The sequence below is a fragment of the Ailuropoda melanoleuca genome, chromosome 13 (assembly GCF_002007445.2).
Source record: "Ailuropoda melanoleuca isolate Jingjing chromosome 13, ASM200744v2, whole genome shotgun sequence".
NCBI classification, from domain to species: domain Eukaryota; kingdom Metazoa; phylum Chordata; class Mammalia; order Carnivora; family Ursidae; genus Ailuropoda; species Ailuropoda melanoleuca.
The window spans coordinates 29,879,330-29,899,357 of record NC_048230.1 but is presented as its reverse complement, the minus strand read 5'-3'; the positions used below and the strand labels follow the sequence as shown (position 1 = coordinate 29,899,357).

At 38.0% G+C, this 20,028-nt stretch overlaps 1 protein-coding gene across 9 annotated transcripts in view; it reads right to left on the bottom strand.

Annotated features, from left to right (window-relative positions):
* Positions 1–20,028, bottom strand: part of TLK2 (tousled like kinase 2) — a 106,615-nt gene that overhangs the window by 48,175 nt on the left and 38,412 nt on the right. For 4 of the 9 annotated variants that reach the window (XM_034641203.1, XM_034641204.1, XM_034641199.1 and 1 more), the window contains exons 3-7: positions 17,386–17,457; positions 17,103–17,172; positions 16,067–16,110; positions 15,237–15,332; positions 7,439–7,606 (exon numbers count right to left, since the gene is read on the bottom strand). In XM_034641203.1, the coding sequence (XP_034497094.1) occupies positions 7,439–7,606; positions 15,237–15,332; positions 16,067–16,110; positions 17,103–17,172; positions 17,386–17,457 (450 nt within the window). The remainder of the gene's footprint in view (positions 1–7,438; positions 7,607–15,236; positions 15,333–16,066; positions 16,111–17,102; positions 17,173–17,385; positions 17,458–20,028) is intronic. The other 5 variants (XM_034641208.1, XM_034641207.1, XM_034641205.1 and 2 more) reach the window with 2 other exon arrangements.

Genomic DNA, 20,028 nt, shown 5'->3' with positions numbered 1-20,028 from the left:
TAGGTAAAGCCTTCTTAGCTACAACACTAAAAGCAAAAGCAACCAAAGGAAAAAAATAGATAAACTGGACTTTTTCAAAATTAAACTCAAACCCTTACAACTTAACAATAAAAAGACAACCCAATTTAAAAATGGGCAAAGGATTTATATAGACATTTCTCCAAAGAAGATATACACATGGCCATAAACAAATGAAAAAAAATATTCAATATCATTAGTATTCAGGAAATGCAAATCAAAACCACGATGAGCTATCCCTTCACACCCACTAGGATGGCTAGAATCAAAACAACAGACAACAAGTGTTGACAAGATGTGGAGGACCCTCACACTGCTGCTGTGTAAAATGGTACACTTGCTCTAAAAAGCAGTTTGGCAGTGCCACAGAAATAGTTACCATATGACCCAACAACCCTACTCTTTAGTATATAAATAAAAGAATGACAATATATGCCCACACAAAAACTTGGACATGAATGTTCACAGCAGTATTATTCATAATGACCAAAAAGTGGAAACAATGCAGATGTTCATCAACTGATGAAAGGGTAAAAAAAGGCTGTAACCAGCTGAACACCAGGACTGATTATATCTTTGGATACACACCCATGAAAACCCACGAGGCCAGAGTAATCAACGAAGAGGAAGTTATTTGTCACCATTTCATACAGCTATTACTCCTTACTTTAAAAATTAAAATTTTATTTCAAAAACTAAAATTGGTAATTAGAAGGTAAGAACTAAGCATTTAACCTGCCTTTCTAGGGCACTATATGTCAATGTAGCCAAATAGGGCCAGATGATGAGAGGAAACTTCTACTTTACATAAGAATAGACACCAATAAACGGTAAGTGTGATAACATTAATTCAACTATCTAGGAAAATGTTAGTATTTCTTAGAAAATGGCTGTTAAGTTATTCAGAGATAGGAGGATCAGGATTTCTGAAATGTACTTTAAAATACTTCAGCATAAAACAATATAAAACAAAAGCACATTTTAAAAAAAACCAAAACTTTTAAGAACATCTTATATAATGTTAGAAGATGTAGCTTTCAGGGGCGCCTGGGTGGCTCAGTCATTAAGCATCTGCCTCCAGCTCAGGTCATCATCCCGGAGTCTTGGGATCGAGCCCCACATCGGGCTCCCTGCTCGGTGGGAATCCCGCTTCTCCCTCTCCCATTCCCCCAGCTTGTGTTCCCTCTCTCGCTGTGTCTCTGTCAAATAAATAAAATCTTAAAAAACAAAACCAAAAAAAAGATGTAGCTTTCAAGGAAATAATAAACTTGACATTAAGAAAAAAGAAGNCCCAGCTTGTGTTCCCTCTCTCGCTGTGTCTCTGTCAAATAAATAAAATCTTAAAAAAAAAAAAAAAAAAAAAGATGTAGCTTTCAAGGAAATAATAAACTTGACATTAAGAAAAGAAGATCCAAAGCCCCTGACAACTAGAATTGTCTCAATTGATTAAAACTAATCAACAAGGATGGGTTTTTTCATGAATCCAGTAAGATCACTTGGTTTTGCTCTGCCTAATATGAAACCACCATAATATTATAAATGCTCCTTATGTGTTTGCAAGTTTTAGAATAATTTATAAAACAGAAAATTAGTTAAAATAAAATATATAGTTAAAATAAAAAAACCCCAATATCACACACATACAATGTGACAATAACTAAAAAACTGAAAGATGAGAAAGCAGCTGGATGATAGTTTGAGTATGTTAAACTCATCTCCTGTAATGGGGAGCAGAGAGATCTTGTTTAAAGTTAATTAAATAAGAGGTACATTACTTGAAGTTAAAATGGTAAATCGGTAGAAAATCTAAAACTGTGGATAGTGGTTACATCTCTGTCTGACAGGTGCAAAGGAAAAGACTTTCACTCTTCTCCGAAAACACTTTAATTTTTTGTGGGCCATATTCGTGTACTGTTTTTACAATTTAGCTCGGCTTGGAGCCTGCTGAGGATTCTCCCTCCTTACCCTCAAAAAGTGCCATATAAAATTATGTTAACAATATGATTTTAAACATTTAAAGTATCAAACTCATAATATTCTGCCACCTGCTACTTTTATTTATCAACACATATCGAGACATCTTTCACTGCTAGCATATACAATTGACCCTGGAATAACAGGGGTTTGAACTGCCCGGGTGCACTTATATGTGGATTTTTTTGGTAAGGACAGTATTGTAAATGTATTTTCTCCTTTGATTTTCTTTTTTTAAAGATTTTATTTATTTGAGAGAGAGAGAGAGAAGGTGCGGGCGTGGGAGGGGAAGGGGCAAAGCCAGAGAGAGAGGGACAAGAAGACTCCCAGCTGAGTGCAGAGCCCGAAGCTGAGGTCGATCCCAGGATCCTGAGATCATGATCTGAGCTGAAGTCAGACACTTAACTGACTGAGCCACCCAGGCACCCCTCTCCCATGATTTTTTTTTAAGATTTTATTTTTATTTATTTGAGAGAGCAAGCACAAGTGGGGGGTAGGGCAGAGGGAGAGGGAGAAGCAGACTCCCCAGTGAGCAGGATCCTGATAGTGGGCTATTCCAGGACCCTGGGATCATGACCTGAGCCAAAGGCAGACACTTCACCGACTGAGCCACCCAAGCGACCTATGATTTTCTTAGTAACATTTTTTCCCTAGCTCACTTTAAGAATACCCATATACAATACAAGTAACATACAAAATATGGTTGACCAGCTGTTTGTGTTTTCAGTAAGGTTTCTGGTCAACAGAAGGCTATTAATAGTTAAGTTCCACGCAGTCAAAAATTACACTGCATGATTTTTGACTGAACCAGAGGTATTGGTGCTCCAACCCCCGCGTTGTTCAAGGGTCAGCTATAGATACCTTGGGGCACCTGGATGGCTCAGTTGCTTAAGCATCTGCCTTTGGCTTAGGTCAGGATCTCCGGGTTCTGGGATCCAGCCCTGTTATCAGGCTTCCTTCTCAGTGGGGAGTCTGCTTCTCCTTCATTCTCTTACCAACACCCCTCCCCCCCCCCCCGCCACCCCACGCAAACTCACTCTCTCTTAAATAAAATCTTTAAAAAAAAAAAAAAACCTGTATATACCTATCTCACTACTTCTGTCAACTGTGTAGCATTCCTCTAGACCTATATGAAGGATGCCTTTATCAATTCGTGCACACAGAATTGCCCCGGGCGTGTGTCAGAGTAGATCCTGTTCTGGCACTGGAGATAGAAAAGTGAACAAAGCAAAGTCCTTGACCTGATGGAGTTTGTATTCCAGTGGGGGAGGGGGGAAGAGTCAGACAAAGAAGTAAATTATAGCAGGTCAGCTGGTGATAAGACTAAGGAGAAAAAGTAGGACACAGCAGCTAGGCTCTGTGTGGGGTGGGCAGGGAGGAGTTGCTCTTTCCTATAGTGAACTACGGTATGCCTTTCTAATAGGGTAAACTGAAGTAGAGACTAGAGAACTGAGAGGGAGCAGGGCATGCTTACTTACTATGGGGGAGAAGAATGTTAAAGCAAAGGCAACACCAAGTGCAAAGGGCCTGAGGTGAGAACATGCCAGGTAGCTTTGAGAAGGCAAGGTAGCCAGTGTAGATGGAATCCGGTAGAGAAGGGAGAGGGTGGTAAGGAATGGTACAATGGGAAGAAACAGCCCATGCAAGGGCTTTATGTGCCATTTTCAGCACCTTTGAGCAGGCGTGACGGAATCACTCTGATCTGCTGAGAATAGATTAAAACGAAACAAAGGTCGGAGAAAAGAATCCAGCTGGGAGGCTAGTACCATAACTTCAGCGGGAAACCACGGTTTAGCTGAAGTAGCAGTAGTGAAGGGGTTAGAAGTGGTAGGATTCTGAACATATTCTCAACAGTAAGTAATTTGCTGATGGATTTGTAATGGGGATATAAAATAAAGAGAAGAGACAAGCATGACTCCATGGTTTTTAAACTATTTGAAGGAGAGTTGACAGTTACTGAGATGTGGAAGGCCTTGGAAGAAATGGGTTTGGAGCAGGGGGACAGAATAAAGAATTCCGTTTTGAACATACTAGATTTGATATGCTTATCAGACATAAAGAGGGGCGCCTGAGTGGATCTGTCAGCTAAGCCTCTGCCTTTGGCTCAGGTCAGGATCCCAGGTTCCTGGGATGGAATCCTACCTTGGGCTCTCTGCTCAGTGGGGAGCCTGCCTCTCCCTCTGTCTGCTGCTCCCCCTGCTTGTATGCCTACTATCTCTCTCTCAAATAAATAAAATAAAATAAAATAAAAAAATAAAATAAAATAAAATAAAATAAAATAAAATAAAATAAAATAGACAAAGAAAAGACTAGTGGCACCTGACTACATAGGTTTGGAATTCAGGGTNTCTCTCTCAAATAAATAAAATAAAATAAAATAAAATAAAATAAAATAAAATAAAATAAAATAAAATAAAATAGACAAAAGACTAGTGGCACCTGACTACATAGGTTTGGAATTCAGGGCAGGGCTCTGGGCTGGAGATACAAACTTGGAAATGCTCTGCATATGGGTGATAATTAAAGCAAAGAAACTAAATGAGATTACCTACAGAATAAAGGTAGACAAAAATCTGAAGCCTGAGCCCTGGGGCACTCCACTGTTTCGTGGTCTGGGAAATGAGGAAGAACCAAAAGAACGGAAGCCAAGAGAAGAGCATGTGCTTGGAGAAGGGAGTCATCAACTGTGGCTTATGAATCACGCTGGACAGATAAGTTCTGAGAACGATCCCCGGGGGTTAGCAGTGTGGAGGTCATAGATACCCTCATTCCAAGCTCCTCTGAAACAGTGGTGAAGGGAAAACGCTTCCAATTTCCGAAATTATAAACAATAAATATCTTTGTATAGTTTTACTGGAATGGAGTTTCTGGACTCCAGGATACATATATTTAACACTCAGATACATTACCAACTTGTCCAAGTGACTGTACCAATTCAGAGTCAGTATAAAACTTGCATGTGTGTCTAAACTGTAACCTACACTGAGAATTATCAAACGTATCTATCCTCGACACTTTGATAGGTCAAAAGTGTTACCTGGTTATGTTTTGCATTTCTCCATGGCTGAAGTTAAGCATTTTTCATATTATTAGTCATTTGTCTTTTTTCCCCCCTGTAAAACTGTCTGCTCATAGCTTTTACCTATCTTTTTGGAAACTGCTTATCTTTACTGACTCACAGCATTTCCCTTTTGCTTTCTTCCTTCTCTGTGTTACTAAGCTTATACCCTGGCTGGAACTACAGAAAAGCAAAGAGATTCAGAACTGTACCAAACCATTTAGGCCTTTCTTTTCATACTATTTCAACGACATGACGATCATTTTCTTACTCTTCTCCGCCATCTCTCTTCTACATGAGAACAATCCGGCTGTAGCATCTGCAACTCCTCTGACAGCCTGAGTGTACTAGTGATAGGACTGAGCAGGTGGTTACCCATGTACACCCAACCCCAGCCTGCGTGCCCATGCCTTTTATGGAAGTCTTGCTCACATTAGGGGACTGAGTTTTGCTGATCAAAATCCTGTGTGCTTTTTTTAAGATTTTATTTATTTATTTGAGACAGTGAGAGAGAGAGAGAGAGACAGAGAGGGAGAGAGAGAAGCAGACGCAGGGAGCCCAATGTGGGGCTCAATCCCAGGACCCCGAGATCATGATCTGAGCCGAAGGCAGACACTTAACCAACTGAGCCACCCAGGCACCCCTCCTGTGTACTTAACCATATGCCTGTCATATAGTGGGCATTCAGTAAGTATTTGTGCAATGAACAAAGGGAACTCCCCTCAAGGGAAATGGAGATAGCTTTTAAGGCAATAAAAGAATATAAGGACAAATAAACCTCCGATTATCCAAGGTTTTGCCTGAGAAAGTTAGATCTAAGATGAAGATTTAATAGTCAGTGAATAGTAAACACACAATGCAATTCATACGTACACACACAGACAGACACATTCTCTAGAACAATACTATAGAGAACCATGACATTCTCATACAAACTATGGCATACTGCTGTCAGGTCCACCCACAGGATTATATTGGTCAATTCTCCCATTTTATTTTGTGTTTCTTTTGCCACCCACAGATAAAATTATACTGCCTTCACACATAATAAGTCTTTCAATTCCTTTGATGATTCAAAAATTCTGTAAATTTGAAAGTTGTAATATTTTCTTGAGGAAAAGCAGTTAACTATAAGAAAGTATTCCAAACAGTGCACAATGGTTCCCTATCTAATTATTTCATAATTTTTATTTCCTTTCCTTAAGGCATCCACCATTCTCATGGCCTTTTTTTTTTTTTTTTAAGATTTTATTTATTTATTTGACAGAGATAGAGACAGCCAGTGAGAGAGGGAACACAAGCAGGGGGAGTGGGAGAGGAAGAAGCAGGCTCATAGCGGAGGAGCCTGATGTGGGGCTCGATCCCATAACGCCAGGATCACGCCGAGCCGAAGGCAGACGCTTAACCGCTGTGCCACCCAGGCGCCCCGTCTCATGGCCTTTAATACACAACTGCATGTGGATTAATGACTCAGAATCCACAAAGCAAATAAAGAGGAAATTTAGGTTGTAAGTGAGGAAAATGAACCAGCAGAAGAGAAAAATATTTGGATCAGTGGTGATATCAGCTCTGAAAGAGGCCCCTAAAAATGGAATAGGGCAATGGGGCTTTCTTTTGCTTCACACCATACATAGTCAGGCACAGAAAAAGAAAAAAAAAAATAACAACTTTTGAGTCAAACTGCATTATAATTTGGCAAATACAGGTAGGGTCAAATTTTCATAGTACTTAAATTCTTGGTTCTTTAAGGAGAGAGAAAGAAGCAAGATGAAAACAGCCAACCGGTAGCCAAATATTCCTGGAAAAAGTAACTGTGAAGAGGTGAGAAAGGCAAGCATACAGGTCACCCAAATACCAGAGGGAAAGTGACTGGCAAACATGCTACAGAATGCCTGCCTACATGCTAAAATTTTACTGACCTGAATACTGCTTCAAATAAGTGATGCCTGGAGTTTGGAAGTTTTTTTTTCTAATTAGACACATACTTTGGCTATAATGGAATTTGATCTGTACCTTCTTTACTTCTCTGTCAACCTAAAACCACATTTTCTTTCCCGATACGCTCAGACTTTTTTTTAAGTTTATTTGCTTCTTAAAAAAAAAAAAAAGATTTTAATTTATCTATCTATCTAAGAGAGCAAGAGAGCACGTAAGTATGGGGGGACACAAGCAGACTCAGCATTGAGCTTCAAAGCTCAACATGGGGCTTGATCCCACGACCCAGAAATCATGACCTGAGCCAAAACCGAGAGTCAGACACCCAAAAACTGGGCCACCCAGGCGCCCCTGATGTGCTCGGACTTTAGGAAAGCAGTCTCTCTCAGCCCCTTGTACCAAGGGAGCTACAGGGCAACAAGGATCTGCCATCCACTCAGCCACGGTACTCACCGAAACGAAAGTGAAGCAGAGGCCAGCTCCCCTCTGTGCCAGCTGCTCCGTGTCCAGCCGAGGTTTTGCGAGCATCACGGACATCAGGGTGGGCAGAGCGGACTGCTCCTCTGACACGTCCTTTGCAGCGCTGCCATCTAAGCCATAGAGGGGCTGTTCTACTCGCCGCTGGAAAACATTAAACAGAACACACAAATTACATGAGAAAGAAAACTTGAAACTGCCAAAACATAGATTAAAACACAGTTATCAAAAATAAGAGTATTTTGAAAAACACCTTCTCTGAAAACAAATGTGGAAAGCATAACAACAGTATCACTGGACTGTAACCCATCTATAAATATGAGTTAATATCTCACTCAAACTCTGTAAAATTACATTTTAATTGCTCTATATTTGCATAACTGCATTTGCAGTTTACTTTATAGACTTCAACAAATCAACTTCAAAATACCCTCAAACCTACAAAAGAAATGTTATTTCTATCCTGTAGGTAAATGAAGATTAAGACATTTGTCCCCTAATTTACAGGCAGAGTTTCACTCTCAATTCTATCCTCACCACATTATACTTAGATGCAAAAATCAAAAATAAATACAAGCAAAACAAACTCCACAGAACATTAAAAGAATAATATAACACAATTATGTATGGTTTATTCAAGAAATGTAAAAATGGTTCATTATTAGCAAATCTACTGATATAATTCATTACATTAATGGTAGGGGAAGGAGAAATCAAGATTCTTCCCTTTAGGTGCCAAAAAGGATTTGCATATTGTTGGGCAACTCTTAAAAAACAAGAACAAATAACATTGGAAGTATCCATCTTTAATACAACATAGTATTTTTTCAGAAATCAAAATAAATTAATGGTGCCGCACCACAGACACTTCCATCAAGGTTAGGAAAACTAGACGGGATAACATACTAATATCACAATCATCTCAACATTATTATAGACGTTTTAGCCAATGTGATAAGGGGGGAAAATGAGGCATAAACACTGGAAAATATTAAAGACTGGAAAGTGTCATTTTTGGATGATATAACTATTCACAAAGGAAACTAAGCAAAACAACAAGTAAGAGTTCAGTAAGATGGCTGAATTTAAAATAAATATACAAAAATCAATTGCTACTCCATAAACAAACAATTTATTATTATTAGAATATGTAATGGAAGAAAAAACAGATTCAAACTCTTCAAAAATCTATAAAATAGAAATAAGTTTAGAAATAAACTTAAGAAATATGAGGGTTACATATAAAGAAGGCGTGTAAAACATGACCTACACAGTGACACCAAACTCCTGCATTCAAATTTTATAGATGTCAAATTTTTCTAAAAGCCAATGCTTAAGGCTTTTTGTTTACTTTCGTTTTTCTTTTTTTCCTTTTTTTCTGCAAGAACCAGTGTTATGGTGGTGTAGTGATCACAGTAACTCTTGCTTTCTTTTGGGGGGTTGTTTTAGTGGAATTTCACACATTAATTCTGAGGTTCACTTGGAAAAAGTGAAGATTAGCCACATAAGTGTTGACAAAGAAGAGCAGGGAAACTTGACTAGTTATTCAAACATACTACAAAACAACATAACTATATCGGTATAACACTGGTACATGAAAAGACCAATCAATTAGTGGCACAGAATAAAAAACTCAAGAAACAGACCCATGTAATACAGATATATAATTTGCGATTAAAGTGTATTTCAGATTAGTGGGAACTTTTTAAAAAGATGGCAGGATATTTGGGTAGGTATTAGAAAAAAGGGAAAAGTAGACTGCTTCCTTATACATAAAAATCACAAGAAAATATAAACAAGTACTTTTATGACTTCCTAGTGGTGAAGGACTTTTTAAACATAACATTAAAAATGCAAACCACATAGGAACATCTTAGAATAACACAAAACCAGTAAGACATAAAGGAAGAACACTGATAAATTTGACTCCAAATTTTTTTACCCAAATGGCAAAAGTCAACACAAAGTTTAAAGACAAAATTACAAACAGGCAAAAATGTTTACCATATAAATGACAATGAGTTAACAATCTTAAAAAATAATGTGTTCCTACTCATCGGGAAGAAAAAAACCAAATACTCCAATAAATGAATGGCAAAGAGCCTATATATGCATTAAAAGAGAAATGCAAAAGGCCATTGAACTAATGAAAAGATGTTTAACATCACTAATGAAGAAGTTCAAGGTAAAACAAGGTATTCTTCTCACTGACAAAGACTACAACACTAAACTTTAGTATTAAGAGGACAGTAGGCAGAAACTGGGACCCACAAACTGCTGATAATCTACTAGCAATTATGGGATGACGTTTTAAAGTAAGTATATTCTTTGACTAGGAATTATAGTTTGGAAATTTATCCAAAGGAAAAGAAATGCCTAAGTACAGATATATAAAAAAGGACATTCATCACAGCACTATATTAGGATATAAAAATGTTTACAGGATATTGGTTAAATAAACAAACAACGGAAATGAGGAAATCAAGTACATGAACATACATGTATACATTTATGCCCACTAAACTCTTTAATAATAGTTCTTCTGGAGAAGACTTTCTATTTTACCACTTCTGAATTGTTGGACTTTCATAGTCAGCATGTATTCCTTCATCAGGAAAAACTACTTAATATTTTCATTTTAGAAAATAAAAGTAAAATAAACGAACCAAAATGATCCCGACAAAGGAATTTAATTTTTTAGTCTGTAAGTAGAATCCACCTCCTTGAGACCAACACTCCTACCCCAACCAAATGCAATTATTTAAATTCAGGCTCCAAAGCACTCGTGATACCCAATCACAACAATATCTGCACTACTTGGGAGAGTGTATCTCTGAAGCCGCAATACTAAAATTAATCATTCTGTTATGTACTCAATAAATATTTGCCAAGGGCTGAAAGATTTAGAGTATTTCTGTAAACACAGCAGGTTAGGATGTTTGAACTAACCTTCCCTTAGAAAATAATCATAAAAATAAGGCAAAATAGGGGGAAAAAGATATTAAAGGCACTGAAGAGTTGATAAAATAGTAGGGACCTGCCAGGGCAAAATCTAAGGGAAATTAGGAACACAAGACACATAAATGAAGCACCAAAGTCACATTTGCCCTAAGGGTACCTGCAGATTCTGAATTTCCATTTCCAGGGTACATAGTGCCAAGCAGATAATCAAAGGCCAAACAAAGTCCAACTGGGGGCAGGGGGTTCAACTGGAAACCCTTCACACTTCAAGCTTTTAGGGCTTCCAAAGGATTACTTTCTCAGGGAAAATGTAAACCAGAAGAAAAATTTCCTCCACCCTCAGGGAACTACAAGGAAGTTGCCTTGGCAATGCAGGAGGCAGGAGCTCACCTGAGAAATGTTAACACAATCCAGATCAATACTGAATGGGTAGATGAAGCAAACAAACAAAAGAAATCAAACAAACAAAATGCAAGCCACAAATTCAGTAGCTGAAAGTAGTACTGGATGGGTGAAATCTCTAGGCACTTGAAAAAGCAAATAAAAATTTTCCCTGGAGGAACACATCTTTGTCTTAGATCTCAAAGAAATTTCACAAACTATTTTTCAGGAACAATGAGCAGCACACAGTCAAAAAAAAAGAAAAAAAAATACAAAGCATAAAAGAAATAAAGCCTGGAGCAACAGCTAGGAATAACAAATAGATTCATACAAGAGAAAACAAATAGATTCATAAAGGCTTCAAATGCCAGAATTATCAAATACAGATTATAAAACAAGGTCTACTAGACTACAAAAAATAATAGAGAAGATGAGCTTGAAAATATCAGCAGGGAACATAAAATAACAAAAATTAAGAATTCAGTGGAGTTAACAGCAAGTTAGATACAACAAAACAGAGAATTTGGGAACTGAAAGGCAAACTATCCAGAATGGAGCAGATGGAGACAAAAAGAAAATAGAAAAAAGAAGTTAAAAGGCAAGATGATAAGGTGAGATGGTCTAACATACAATTAATTGCAATTTCACAGGAAGAAGAAAAAGAAACAGGGCAGAAATAATATTTGAAGAGACAATGGCTAATAATTATCCAGAACTGGTACAAGACCCAACAAAGAAGCCCAACAAATCACAAGCAAGAGAATTAAAAGAACACATCATAGTGAAACTACAGAACACCATGGATAAAGATTTTTAAAGCAGCCAGGGGAAAAAAAGAACAGATACTTTCATAGAAATAAGAAGTAAATGAAAACTGTTTTTTCAATAGTAATAATGGGAGCCAGAAGATGGTAATACTACATTCAACTGTTAAGAAGGAAAAAAAAAAAAGCCAAACTAACATACACAGCAAAAACACCTTTCAAGAATAAAAGCAAAATAAAGTTATTTAAGCCACCAAAAACCTAGAAAGTTAACTCCCCAGCAGATACATATAAGAGAATACTAAAGGGGTACTTCAAGCAAAGGGAAAGTGACCCTAGGTGGAAGGTGTAAGATGCAAAAAGAAAAAAAGTACAAAGAAAGATGTAAATGAACACTGACAGCATAAAATAATAATGTTGTATGAGGCTAAAAAAACAAAACAAAACAAAATACAAACATATACCACCAGGACCAAGTTAGTAGCAAGTAAATGGAGTTAATGTTCTGACATCATTCTTTCTCTGAGAGGAGGATAAAGACACTCTTAACACCAAACCTAGGCACACTGAAGATACATGTGGTAATCTCTAAGAGAACATGGAACAGGACCTAGCTACTAGCAGAGGATGAGAATACGAAAGGATTCCCACCACCCCCCAAAAAACCCAACCCAAATAAAGGCAAGAAATGAAAGAAAAAGGGACAGAGAATATGCAGGATAAGTGGAAAACACATTAAAAGATGGTGTATTTAAACCCAATATAATGATAATTAAATGCAAATACAATAAATGCTAAAGTTAAAAAATACTTCAGACTAAATAAAGAAAAAATTCAACAATATATTCTTCGGGTATATTAAAAACATAATAATGACAAGTTGATAGTATAAAAATGGAAATACCTATGCCATACAATGGTTTGGATATACTGAATATCAGATATAATGCATTTAGAGCAAAAAATATTGCAAGAGATGAAGAGAGTCACTTAATAATGTACAAAGCAAAAATATAAATACAAGAAGAAACAAACAACTCCCACAACCATGAGCGATATGAATACAGCTCTCTTAGTAACTGCTAGAACAAACAGCCCAAAACCAGAATACAGAAAATTTAAACACTGTGACTAAATGCCATGATTAACAAAATTGACTTAATGACAAAATGAAACTATTTTGTTCAGGGATGCATACATGGTCAAACTGTAAGAAATAGCAAATTATAATCACAAAAATTAGAACAGTGGTTGTTTCCAGGGTAGAGGGAGAGAGTTGTAATCAGAGAAGAGCACACAGGTTTCCAGGGTACTGGAAATATTTTACTTCTTGACCTAAGTAATGATTACATGCAGTTAACTTTATAATGATTTCCTGGAAACGTTTTTTTGTGAAGGGCAGACAAATATTTCAGGCTTTTTAGGCCACATATCATGTCTGCGATATATTCTTCTTTGTCTCTACAACTCTAAAAATCTAGAAGTCATTCTTAGCTTTCCAGCTGTGGGCTGTAGTTTACCAAACTCCTGCATTAAAAGGCTCGTGTTTTAGGTCCTTTTTTGTTTTCAACAAAAAATACAAAAGAACCACTTAGGGGAAAAAAGCTAAAGTAATTCTTTATCCATTGATTCTTCCTTTCAACAGTTCTGAACACCTACTGTTTGTGCCAAGCACTGTTTTGGGTATTAGAGATTGAAAATTGAACAAGATATTATCTCTTCATGTCAAGGCGAGGAAAAAGTAAAAAAAAAAAAAAAAATTATATATATATATGTATATATATATGTATATATACATATATACCTTTATGTAATAAGTACTAAGAGATGGAAACAGCAATAAACAATAAAGCAAAGTCCCTGCTCTCATGGGATTAACATTCTAGTGGAAGAAGATGGGCAACAAATTAACCATATAGTTAAAAATTATTAAATAAAAATATTAAAATTATACCACACACCAATGACCGTGAATGATCTACAACAACATACAACAATATGGATGCATCTCATAGAAGAAATGTTGAATGAAAGAAGCCAGACATAAGATTATATATTGTATGACTCCTTTCATACAAAGTACAAAAACAGAAAAAAACCCATCTATGCTGTTACAAGTCAGGATAGTGCCTATCCCCAATGGCAGGGAGGGGGCTAATAACTGTCAGAGAGCGTAGGGGGTTTGGGGAAAGGGAGCTGGTAAAATTTCTTTCTTGTGTTGGAATATTTTAAACACTTTAATTGGCTTAAAGTTAAGAAAAACAGGGGCACCTGGCCGGCTCAGTGGAGCACACGACTCTCCATCTCTGGGGTTGTAAGTTTGAGCCCCACGTTGGGTATAGAGGTTACTTAACAAAAAATTTCTTTAATTGAATGACTGAATGAATAAATAAATAAATAAATGTTAAGAAAAATAAAGACACAAGCCTCCTCGACAGTTACCTAAAAAACCTCAACCTAACCAGTTCTACACATCAAATATTCCTAACATGTTTAACTACAAGGATGACAAAATAACAGCCAAATTTTCAAGTCGAATGCATTCTCCTAAGTGCTTTAATAACTGTAGTCACCCTAATGAATGCATGACTTTATGAGACAGAAGAGGGAAAGAGGCGCTTTCTCCATACTTGAATGCAGAAGACTCAATCACTTCGGAAAAGAGCACTGCTACCCAACTCTGCTGAGGCAGCAGAGTCAAACAACGCTCCTAAAAAGAGACCTAGCACAAACACTGATCTCAGGGGGACCCCTCCTCTTCTCCAAGATCCCAAAGCAATACCTGAGGCATCAGCGGCCAGGACACACTCTTGAGTACAAAGATCTTGTATGGTATCAACAAATTATCTCAAGACACAAATAAATTAACACGAAAATCCTGTATTTGCTAGCTAGCTCAGAGAGTTGCAATCTTGGCACCAGTGACATCTGGAGCAGGTAACTGTATTGTGGGGCCTGTTGTGTGTAAGATGTTCACCAGCGTTCCTGGCCTCTGCCTACTAGATGCCCACAGCTCCCTCCTCCGACCCTCTAGTTGTGATAAAAAATTACTCCAACATTCCCCAACGTCCCGAGAGGAAAAACTACCCCCAGATGAGAACCACTAACTTCGCTAAAATGTTTTTTAGGACCTTCAATTCTCACTTAATAGAAGGAAACGGGGGTGGGGGGCGCCTGGCTGGCTCAGTTCGTAGAGCCTGCGACTCTTGATCTCAGGGTTGTGACTTCAAGCCCCAAATTGGGTGTAGAGATTATGTAAAAATCAAAAATCTTAAAAAAAAAAAAAAGGAAACAAATCTATATCTCAAATTTGTGTAACATGAGCTTCTCTACCACATCACTGAGAAAGCCTTGAAAATAAATGCCAGGAGCTGACCAATTTTTTTAAAAAACAGAATTCAATTAATAGGAACATGTAAGTTTGGCAAGGATAAAAACCTAGTATCTGAACTGGCTTAGAGATAACTCATACTGAGAAACAAGGTTAGCTCTTGTAAAACATAAATTTATGGATACAGACTTGAGTCTAAGTTCACAGGTAATAATATGAATGTTTCTCCTTAATGCCTCATTCCCCTTGGGTCATTAACGGAAGAGAAACTGCTTGAGTGTTCCTGGGCTTCTTGTCTCCTAGAACAGGTGTCAAATTTCTCCAGGTGAATGCTTACCGGTAAGGGATTGGATAAGGAATGTTGCGGTGAGGATCGTGCAACTGGTGGAACACTTCTGCCAGGGCTGGTTCCTGGCCCGCTTCCCCCAGCAAACTGGCCAACAGGGAAAAATGGATATGAATAATTCAAAACAGTACTATGCTTCAGATAAGGAGAGTAAAAGATTAACACACAAACAGGTCTTAATTACCTGGCCCCTTTAATAAGTCAATACATCTTAGGCTAAAGAGAAAATGACACCATGTAAGTCAAATTCTGCTATCTTTTCAATGAGATTTTAAGAAGGAGCTCCAGCAGAAATGTACCAAGATATAAAGAAAACATGGCTAGAAAGCTGAAGGTACACATGGTTTTGAAAGGACATCAGAGAAGAATGTTTTCCCTTCTTGTCTCAAAATACCCGAAAGCAGGAATACAGTGGTACAGTGGATGTTAGCGTCTTCTTTAGGGACCACTAACGATGGGTCAGTGAGCTCACTACATGTCCCACTGAACTAAAGGGAAGAGGACAAAAGAAGAGTCCAAGTCACTCCATTTCAATCTTTGTAAGACCCGAAACCTAGTCTGGCCAAGAGAAAAATCACCTTATTTGTGAATTTTTATATCATCACAGACAAGACACATCATAAACAAATTTAAATTTAGAAAGTCAGCAGCAGTTTCCTCTAAATAGAGAGAGATGGGACAACATCAGAGAGATGAAGATGGGGAAGAAGGGGAGGAGAGCACAGTAAAGGCAAAATATTGATTTCTAAAGCCTTAAATGAACGCAAGGATTTAGTTTTTTAAAAATCACTATAGATTTTTTTTCCAAAATTTTAACTTACCTCAAAGTAATCACTAATTTTATGTCCCCTAGGAGTGCCTTTCCCTGAAAATGAAACCAAAGTAAGTATAGTTTTTCCAATAACATATGTAAACCATTATTCACTAAAATGTACTGTGTATTCAATAACTACACACATTATCATCAAGTGTTGGCCTAACTTTTAACAAGTAAGCCAAATTATCTGTATCGTAAGAACAGAGACAGTTTCCTCATCTAATAAAAGACTTAATAAGCAGTGAAAAGAAGATTTTTTCTGAGATTGCTATCCTTTAAGATTTGCTAATCTTTCTTTTGTAATATACTAACAAAACCTATGCCACAACTGTGAATCAAAATAAAACTAATTTATAGTCCATGCCCTCAGTTAAGAGAACAAAGAATTTAAAACAAATGTATCAGAACCGGAGGGTTTATTCTATATCACAAAAAAATCTGTAACCATGTCACTTTGTGAGAATTTTCCTCTCAAAAGTAAAAAATAATCTGTAGATAACAAACAAGAAAAATGCAAAAAAGACTATGACTTCCATTCCTCAGAGAGGGCGGGTGGACGAAGCAAACCATTTGTTCCCTCCTTAATTAATATGGATATCTGGCATCATAGCCATCATATTTACAGATTTATCCCACTGGGTGCCAATGTTCAACTAAATAATTGCCAAAGAAGAAGAGGATGTAGAAAGGACAGCCATGTAAATAAAACCATTTCTGGTTACCTATTATTAACAAATCACTGAGCTAATGCAAGATATGGTTAAAAAGCCAATGTAACCTCTTTTCTGCTTAGTCTGAACAAAAACCTGTGGTGAGAAGATCGTTAACTTACAACAGGGAAAATGAGAGTCCCCAGAGAACTGACACTTGTGTCAGGTGTATATCAAGTGGCAAGTCTATAATAAACAGTCTGGTGTTCCCTGAAGGTACACAAACCTCCCTCGTTAGGAATCCCTGTATCTGAACCGATTATTTACTGAGTCGGAAAATTCTAAGTACATAAGAATTCAGTATTTTTATTGGTGTGAAATTATTACTACCTTGGCTAGTTTCATATGGTTCAGCTTTTCTTTTCCGGTTTCGCTGGTCATTCTGTTTTTTCTCAGGAGTCTGTTAAATACCATATACATCACAATTAGCATTTTGTTAAATTGTTCACATTATGAAAATTAGAGAGTATGTACAAAATACTTAACTTATAAGGATATATAAGGCACAGACAAGTCCTAAACCAGTGTGTCCTGGAGTTATGCAGTGCCATCTTTCAACCCAGACTGAAGGTCTGGGAATATGTAAAGTCTCACAGTGGTTGTGGCCTCTTACCTCTACTTCTTTATCACTCAAGGACCCCACGCTGCACAAGCTCTGGTTGGAAGACTCACTATTGAGCGGCCCCTGGAAAGAAAAAAAAAAAAAAAAAGGAATCAAAAGAAACTAATTTAAGATGACAGCAAAACTGAGGAAGAAGCCTGCTGATTTTGATGTGAAAGTCAGGTCAAAGAAATCAAGAATTAACTGTACACCTGCAAGCCAACTTAAAAAAGAACTCAATCAACTATACTATGGCGCCCTCATGTTAAAATTCTCTAGGCTCAGTGGGCAGAGCATGCGACTCTTGATCTTAGGGGTGTGGGTTCAAGCCCCATGGTGGGTGTAGAGACTGCTTGAGAATAAAATCTTAAAGGGGCGCCTGGGTGGCTCAGTCGGTTAAATGTCTGCCTTCAGCTCCGGTCATGATCTCAGAATCCTGGGATGGAGCCCCGAGTTGGGCTCCCTGCTCAGCAGTGAGTCTGCTGCTCCCTCTCCCTCGGCCGCTCCTCCTGCTCATATGCTCTCTCTCTCAAATAAATAGATAAAATCTTAAAAAAAAAAAAGTATAAAGAAGAGTAAAATCTTAGAAAATTCTCTTGTTACTACTATTTTCCTTTCCTTCACCAACTCTGTAGTCATGTGCAAATTTTTCCTTCTAGAGTACTTCCATATGTAGTGAATTCATTTTTTAAGGAAAATAAGCAGGGGAAGTCAATTCTCTTGGCCTCCTGTATCACAGCGGCATCATCTGAAAGTTGATATGTTAAGGGTTTCTTATGAAGAGTGGTCAGGAACCATAATGAAGGAAACGCTTTTCTGAGTTATGCTTTAAGGAGACATGACCACTAGCTCCAAAAAACCAAGTTACAAGAGATTGACTCCTAGCCTCACAGTACAAGGAGCTCTCTGGCCCCACTCCTCAGTGAAATTGGTGAAAATTATTTTAAAAACCATTCAAAGCCTCTGGAAATGGTCCCTGAGGGGAAACAGTAAATGAAGAAAACAACTGCTCAATAAAATCTACGAAAATTCAAACTGAAAAGTCAAAATCTGTGGTATTTGAACCAAGACCACTCTCATTCCTCCCCTCTCCAATCTCAGCAAGGTTCCAATACACATGGCTCCCTCTTCCCCAGCTCTCAGTCCAAGAGCTTTCTTCCTGCAAGGAGCAGAACTGTCCTCAGCCCCGTGCTGCTGATACTAAGTACCATGCAAGTACATCAAAAGCAGGGGCTCCCCTGTATATAACCCCCACTTGTGGAACAGAGGCTATACCTCATGTGTGGCATACTGAGAACAGTGGAGCCCCAAAGAGCTCTTCTGCCCAGCTCATCAGACAGTGGCAGTTCCACACCAGGAGAAGCAAGCTGCTGCATGCACCTCACTCCCACCCTACTCCCGTCTCCTACCCCCTCCAGCACTCAGCTCCCAGATCTAGAATGTCACTCACAAAAGATTGCCATTGTCCCCAGCCCCAGCTCCAGAACCCTGACTCAGATATTTTGCCTCAGGAAAAAGGCAAGAATACATGCCACCAAATCTCTTCCCAAAAGACTCGACTTCATTCCCAAAAGAGCATGGATTAAATTTAACTCTAAGGGCATTCTCAAGAAAGTGGAAGTTATGGTAAAAGGCAACTGGAAGATCTGTGGAGGTAATGAACGTACAGCTTAGACTGCAAGCCTGCGAGTTTGCAGAAGAGAACCCAAGAGTAAGACATTTGGGAGAAGTCCTCCTGGGGTCAGAACAAATAGCAAATTTTGACCTCAGAAACTCTTCCCTCCAAGGAATCCCAATCTGATCTGATTAGTTTGTGCAGGAATTTAAGCCTCAGGGTATTGTTGAAAACAATAGAGCAATCTGGGCAATTAGTGGAATTTAACAGCTGGGTTGGTCAGGGAAAGAAAGCCCTGTTAGTACCAACCATCCCAGGGTGACTACAGACTTAAAGCTGTGCCTCCCTAAAGCCACCACCAGAGGCTTGATGCTGGAGGAATGGGAAGAAACAACAGACTTTACGAAGAAAACAATCCAGTCAATCACTAAACAAATAAGCAAATAGCAGTAACAAGTCCTAAGATTGCGATGAAAAATCAGTACCCAGATTTAGTACAACGTATCATCTAAAATGACCAGTTTCCAACAAAAAATCACGAGGCGTGCAAAGAAATAGAAATGTATGACCCACAAACCAGGAAAAAGAAAAAAGCAGGCAAAAGAAACTGTGAGTGTGACCAGATGTTGAATTTAACAGAAAAATATTTCAAAATAACCACTATAAATATGTTCACAGATGCAAAGGAAACCATAATTAAAGTAGTAAGGAAAGGTGTGAATGACAATGTTGCATCAAATAAAGTATATCAACAGAAACACAGAAATTACAAATATTTTTAAAAAGGAATTCTGGAGTTGAAAACCAGAATAACTGAAATAAAAAACGGGGGCGCCTGGGTGGCACAGTTGGTTGGGTGTCCGACTCTTGGTTCTGGCTCAGGTTGTGATCTCAGGGTCCTGAGATTGAACCCCATATTGGGCTTTGTTCTCGGTGTGGAGTCTACTTGGGATTCTCTCTCCTTTTCCTCTGCCCCTCCCACTCATGGGCGCGGGCGGGCATTCTCTCTCTCTCTCAAATAAATATATTTTTTAAAAAAT